Raw genomic sequence first — 6637 nt, forward strand, 5'->3', positions numbered from 1 at the left:
CTGAGACACCGTTGATACCAAGTGGTCAAGGCAAAATGTCAGTGGCCCCACGTGTCCTATAACTGGCTCCCAAGGGAGCAGAGAAATGGGCTGTTGGAATGTCAGTTCCTGATTACTGCAGTGCCTAATCACAAGGCAGTTTGGCACGGCTCAGCTGTGTCATTGCAAAACCACTCGCTCCACATGCCTTGTGGTCTCGTGCCACCAACCCCTCAAGTTACTGATTTTCAATGTCATTTTAGGTGGCAATAAAAAAAATAAATCTTCAAGGAGTGAGGAGGAAGGAGCTAACCTTTAATGAAATAATGATTATGAAGACGTATAGGAGTCCCAATATTGTGAATTATTTAGACAGGTGAGAGGTCATGGTCTTATCCCATGGATGTGTGTTTACATAAAGCAAACATGAGAGGTTAAAAACCCACTTTGGTCAGTGGCAGCAAGTAAAGCTGGTAATTTTTATTTATTCATATTTCTCTACTCATCTCCAATGGATGAGAAGAGAGTGCATCTTGTCTGCATGAGTCTTCCCTGGCACACCTAGTTTGATAATTACTCCAAAATTATTCAAAACCTGGATCAGCTGTATCTTCCTAACTCAATAGCCTCAAGGTTCACTGCCTCCACATTTATTTGGGATTGATTTTTTAAAGTTTCTTAAGTGCAGATGAACCATCCTAAAGTGGATTTCCCTTGGATTGTTGCCTCTCTTTGCCATTGCTATGCATGCCAGGAAGACTAGGTGCTTATTTCCAGAAACACCATGCCTGTCATGTTTTATGTCTGGGCTGTTTCTAAACTGCACTTTTCATTTGCTGCCCATCTAAGACATCTCCTTTTTCACAGATGTGTCTTTCTCTATGAGACTGCACAGATTGCAAACAATGCACAGCCAAGAGGGAATGTCTATTCCTTTGATTCTGTCCTTGTCACAAAGGCATCTGGAAATAAGAAACCTGGAAGCAAAAAATCAACGTAGCCATGCATGTTCATCTCTACCCCCTTGTTTCCTTCTTTCAGCTACCTTCTGGGCGAGGAACTCTTGCTGGTTATAGAGTACATGGATGGAGGTGTCCTGAGCGACATCGTCAGCCAGACCTGCCTGTCTGAAGATGAGATGGCAGCCATCAGTCGGGAGGTCAGCAATCCCATCTGTGTTTCCAAGGGCTTGGGCAGGATTGTCTGGGAAAGAGGGGCTCAGAACAGGAGAGGTTTCCTGTGCCGAGCTTTGTTTCTGTGTTGCTGGTATGCTATGGGCAAGTAAAAGCATCTCAAGTGAAAGGCCTGCCAGTGCCCCTGCACTCCCTGTACTCAGTGCCAGTACTCTTATCCCCTGCTGTTGTATTCTCGCTCTGTCTCTTGTATTTGTAGTTGCTGTTCTCCACCTTGCCTCTCTAAATGTTTGCCTGGAGTCTGTCTTCACTGCATTCCTTGCCTGTAAAAGCAAAGGTGCTGGTGGCAGGATTTGAAACAAACAGCAAAGAAAGAAGAGAGAGACTCCTTTCTCTCAGTGCTCAGCTAAAAAGGATAGGAGTGCAGCCAGAATGCTCTTTGCTTCTGAGCACATGCGCTGCAGCAGGAGTCATCCTGGCTGGTTGGCAGGGGACAGCCTACAACAGCAGGTGCTGTTGCTCTTTCAAAAGCTGACGTGCCTTTCCTCAGAAAGGTCCTGCTCTGCAAGTGTTGGAGCAGCAAGCTCTTCCTCTCAGTGGCCATGACTGTTCTGCCATTACTCCCCATTCCCCTGGAGAGGGAATCTTTTAGATTCTTTGTTTCCTTTCTTGTGTGATGAAATCACACCACTCATTTTTGCCCTTCTGTTTCTGTTTTCTCGCTCAGTGCCTGCAAGGACTGGATTTTCTTCATGCAAACGATGTGATCCATCGAGACGTGAAGAGTGACAACATCCTTCTCAGAACGGACGGTTCTGTCAAACTGGGTCAGTATATTCTCGGTCAGGTGCAGCGTTCCAGGGATGTGGGTGTGGGGCTGCTTGGCGTGACTGCCAGCTCCCCAAAAATGGTGCTGGTGGCAGTGCAGGGACCCCTGCTGCGAGCTGAGGGCACAGTTGCAACGTGCACAGAGGTAGAAGGAGCCACAAGCAGTCAAGAGTGGCCTTGCTCTGTATGGGTCCCTTCCAGAGGGAGGGAGTTACAAGTCTAAAGTTTCCAAAGAACAAAAGCCACTGCTAGAGGCAGTGTAAAACATGGGGGGATTTTTAAAGTCGCCAATGCCAGGAGATTCAACAGAGCAATTTCAAACTTCTACCGGGGAATTCTTTTGCTTGCTTTCCTAATTGCACAGAATTCAGATAAAACCAGTATTTTGTTTTCTCCTCAGCTGATTTTGGCCTCGCTACTCAGCTCACCCCTGAGCAGAGCAGACGGTGCTCGGTAACCGGGACTCCTTGGTGGATGGCGCCTGAAGTGGTGACAGGTCAACCATATGGCCCCAAAGTGGACATATGGTCTTTTGGAATTGTGGGAATTGAAATGATAGAACAAGAACCTCCTTACTTGGGCGAAAGTTCTGGCACGGTAAGGAGCAAATACTCACTGATCCCACAGTCTTTCTCACCTGTCCCATGTCCTGTGTGCCACTGGACAAAATCCCATTGCCATCTGCTGGAACTACTTCCACCAAGGTCCCCTCCTACAAATGTCCCTGCAACACATCAGCATCTGCTGTACTTTTGCTTGCATCAGTGGGGGAACTCAAGCCTTACCACATGCAAACAAACTCCAAACAAACTCCATTTTCACTCAACGCTTTCCTTTGGGTTAGTGGTTCCAGTTCTTTTGTCTGTGTAGATGGCCTTAATAACAGGGAAAAAGCATCTTAAAAGTGTTGTTATCTTTCCAGAAATGAAGGAAGGAAACCCAAACCCAACAAAGTTTCTAAAACCGTGGTCTTTAGAGAGGAACCTAACCCTGTGTGCAGTTTCTTCTCACTGGAAAACATGGGCATGAGGGTGTAATGCACAGAGTCTCTTCTGCTTCTTGTGCAGTGCTGCTGAAACACTCAGTGACCGCGTTTCTCTCCTAGCCCAAGCAACATTCTGCACGTCACCAAGCCAGAGCCTGGTGATGTGGAGAGCCTGCCAAAACCTCCTGTTTGTTTCCTGGCACTTTCTGGCATGGGCCTACCATTAATGCATTGACTTGAGCAGCCAAATGACTAGAGGGTGTCCATAGGGATGGAACCTCTCCTTCTTCTGACCTAGACAATTTTTCTTTGGCTGCAAAAATGGGAAGCTGAAATTTTCAGACTGCTGAGAGACAGAGCTGCAAGTGGCTCCTGTGTGCCCAAGCAGGCATTTTCATCCCAATACATTTGTGCAGGCATCTTAATGTGTCTGTGTTGAAGAGGAGATTGTAAATGTTTGTTTCCCTACCTGGGTATTAACTGATGGATTTCCTTTCTTTTCTTCCAATTCCCATTGTTTTCAAGAACAGCACAAAAAGCTTGATGAGTTTTGTTCTAGGGCACGTGCACTTAAAGGACCAACAAGCACTGCAGAGATGCCTTTCATGTACTAACCCTTGAAATTAGTTAGTATAGCAAAGTCCCTCTTCCAAAACCCATCTCAAGCTGGCATGAATCCTCAGAGAAGCAAATGTCCTTTTGCTGATGTAGTTCCCACTAACTAGGTCAGGCAATGAAATCAGCTGCCAAGGCAAGATCTGCAGGATGGTGGAAAAGCTGTGGCTGCATCGGCATTTGGGTTTTTGGTTGGTAAAGGAAAGTCATCTCTGGGTCTGTGCCAGGGCAGAAACTGCCACTGAAGAACAGAGGTTAAACAAAGGGATCTGGGAGAGCCTTAGAGATGTGAAAGCAGGAGGTGGAGCCTGGTGTCTCCTTTCTCTCCAGGCTACATACCTGATAGCCACAGTAGGGACTCCACAGCTGCGGCAGCCCAAGCTCCTCTCGGCTTTGCTGCGTGACTTCCTGAGCTGCTGCCTGCAGACAGACGAGGAGCAGCGCTGGTCTGCCAAGGAGCTCCTGCAGGTAAAATGTGAAGGGGCTGCAGGTGAAACAGGCTCTGAGGGAGGGGCTCCTCCTCCACTCAAGCCCAAGGCAGCAGAGGAGCCCCCTTCCTCCTCACCTCCACTCTTGCTGCTCTTCAAATGAAAATGGTGAGGAATCCTAGGCTGGGCTGGGCTGGCAGGGCCCTGTAAATGTCCTCTGGTGCAAGTGTCCTGCAATGAGCAGGGACATCTTTAAAGAGATCAGGTTGCTCAGAGCCCTTTGCCACCGGAGCCGGAATGGTTGCAGGGATGGGACACCTACAAGCTCTTGGGGCAAGCTGTGCCAGTGTGGCACCATGCTCTGAGTACACAAGTTCTTCCTTAGACCTACTCTGATTAGATGCCCTTAGTGTTTAAAAATATTTGTCCATATCCTATTGTAACTGGCCCTGTTAAAAAAGATGTGCCGCACTTTCTTCAAAGCCACTGTGAAGTCTTGGAAAGTGGCAATAAAGTCTCCCTGGGGCCTGTCCTTCACAAAACTGAATAACTCCAGCTCCCTCTGCATTTCCTGTGAGGAGAGGTGCTCTGTCCTCTGACTGTGTCTGTTGCCCTCTTTTGTGATTTTGTGGAGTGTTCAGCTTTATCTAATGGCAAAAGAATTGAAGTAGAGCAATGCAGGGTACAGAGACATGAAATGGTGGTGGAGGAACCCAAGGAAGCCAGTCCCAGCCTAGGGGTCAGAGATTTGGCTGTGGGCAGGAGGGGCTGTGGGGGGCTCACTGTGAGCCTCTGAGGGGCCCTGGTTGGTGCCCCCCAGCCCACCCTCAGAGGTTTCTGCCATGCAAACAGGGACAGCTGGGAGGGACTTGTCCCAGCCCCATCTGCTGCCTGGCACGCTCAAGCAGACGGGAACTGTGCCAGGGTTACTGGCAGGTTGTGTGGCAGAGAGGGAACTGCAGGGCCCAGTGCCACTGGGCTGGCCCTGCTGGGAAGGAAGGTGCCATCCAGCACACGAGGGGCAGGGCATGGAAAGGCAGACACTGCTTTCTGTCCCTGTGGGAATCAGCACAGTGCCTGTCTTTCAAAGGCAGGGACCTATGTGAGTCATTGGAGTTTCCTGAAAGGAAGAAAACCCCGGGACAGAAAGCGCCATTTCTAGAGCGCTGGCAGGGCAAAAATCCCAGCATGATGAAGACATCGCAATAAACAGATGAGTGGGATTCTGGGCCAGGTTTGCCTGTGATGGCAAGGTCTTGCACATTGGGGATGACTGGGGAGCAGATGGTCCCATTGCTCCTCTTTCTGGGTCTTTCCAGGAACTTGATGTATCCTGATTGAGTCCCTGAAGCAATGAGCTTGGAAAGTAATGGTTCACTGTTCTTTGGTTTTTTTTTGTTTTTTTTTTTTTCCGGTGGACAGCATCCATTTGTAACTTCAGCCAAGCCACCATTCATCCTGGCACAAGTCATCAACTCAGTGAAGAAGACGAATAACCCTAAACTCTAAACCTAAAACCTAACCCTAACCTTAAATGCTAACCCAAACCCTAACCCTATCCCTATCTCTATCCCTTACCCTTTCCCTTACCCTTTCCCTAACCCCAACCCTAAGCCTAAGCCAAAGCCTAAGCCTAAGCCTAAGCCTAAACCTAAGCCTAAGCCTAAGCCTAAACCTAAGCCTAACCCTAACCCTAGGAGACGAGAACATAGCAATCATGTCAAGATGTTATCTCTGTTACCAATTTAGAGTAGGATTGTAGAGTAGGGTTGCTTAAGAGATTTGTAGCATAGAATTATAGATTAGAATTGTAATTAATAAAGTTTCTGAAACATCAACTCACTTGGAAGATCCTCCTCCTTCTGACCCCTTCAGAAAATTCAACATTTTTTTCTGAATTACCAATTGTTTTTTATTGGCACTAAGTCACACATATGGCTTTTTTTGTATGGTTTCATAAGTGAGGAGGGCTCTTCTTCATTCATCCTCTCCAGACCGCACTGCCTTTGGAATATGACCCACTGGCTGGTTTTGGCGCAGCTGTGGTATTTCTAGTTGAGGCAGAAAGGGCAATGGCATTTGAAGGCAAAACCAAAGGAAGAATGAGGCAGCCCAAACACCCTGTGCCGATGCAGGCCTTCAGCTGTGACTGGAGAGCAATGGGGTTCCTGCCACTTGCATTTGTATCCCTAAATGCAATAATCTCTTTGGCTGGAGGAGAGCCTTGCTCAAGTGAGAAAGCAGAAAGATCAGAGAGGGTGCTCGGGAAGGTCTCCTGTGGCGCAGAGCTGTCAGCGCCTGTGAGGTGAGAGCGGGCCCGGCCTTGCCCGGGCTGGAGCCCCAGCAGAGCCCCAGCAGGGGCCGGAGTAGCCTGAGCCCCGGCAGAGGCAGGCTGGAAGGAGGCCCTTGGAGCTGCAAGAGGCAGCAGCCGGGCCCTGGGTGCCTCTTGCTGGGAGCGGGCGAATCCTCCGCTCTCAGAGCCCAGGTGGCAGCTGGCTGCTGCCGAGGGGAAGCGCAGCCGTGCTGGGCACAGCTCGGCCTGGGGGCCATGGCCGTCTGGAGTGTGCCCAGGAGCAGAGAAAGGCCAAGGGCAGCCGTGGGCCGCTGGGCTGCCTGAGGATTCCTCCTCTTCTGCCGGCTGCCCTACAACTCCTGGCAAAGGCCAGCAG

The 6637-nt window shown here is 49.3% G+C and overlaps 1 protein-coding gene across 1 annotated transcript; it reads left to right on the top strand.

The window, feature by feature from the left end:
- The first annotated feature begins 1524 nt into the window (after nucleotides 1-1524).
- Nucleotides 1525-5806, top strand: LOC134422742 (serine/threonine-protein kinase PAK 1-like). Its single transcript, XM_063165133.1, has 5 exons — nucleotides 1525-1622; nucleotides 1840-1939; nucleotides 2341-2537; nucleotides 3871-4008; nucleotides 5391-5806. The coding sequence occupies exons 1-5, from the start codon at nucleotides 1545-1547 to the stop codon at nucleotides 5475-5477; spliced, it is 600 nt and encodes a 199-aa protein (XP_063021203.1). The 5' UTR covers nucleotides 1525-1544; the 3' UTR covers nucleotides 5478-5806.
- Nucleotides 5807-6637: the final 831 nt, after the last annotated feature.

Source organism: Melospiza melodia, chromosome 11, assembly GCF_035770615.1.
Source record: "Melospiza melodia melodia isolate bMelMel2 chromosome 11, bMelMel2.pri, whole genome shotgun sequence".
Lineage (NCBI taxonomy): Eukaryota > Metazoa > Chordata > Aves > Passeriformes > Passerellidae > Melospiza > Melospiza melodia.

Coding starts and splice junctions, on each gene's coding strand:
- LOC134422742 (XM_063165133.1), top strand. CDS start 1,545: ATGCTCTTTGCTTCTGAGCACATGCGCTGCAGCAGGAGTCATCCTGGC. Junction 1,623..1,839: donor GGGACAGCCTACAACAGCAG/GTGCTGTTGCTC, acceptor TTTCTCGCTCAG/TGCCTGCAAGGACTGGATTT. Junction 4,009..5,390: donor CTGCCAAGGAGCTCCTGCAG/GTAAAATGTGAA, acceptor TCCGGTGGACAG/CATCCATTTGTAACTTCAGC.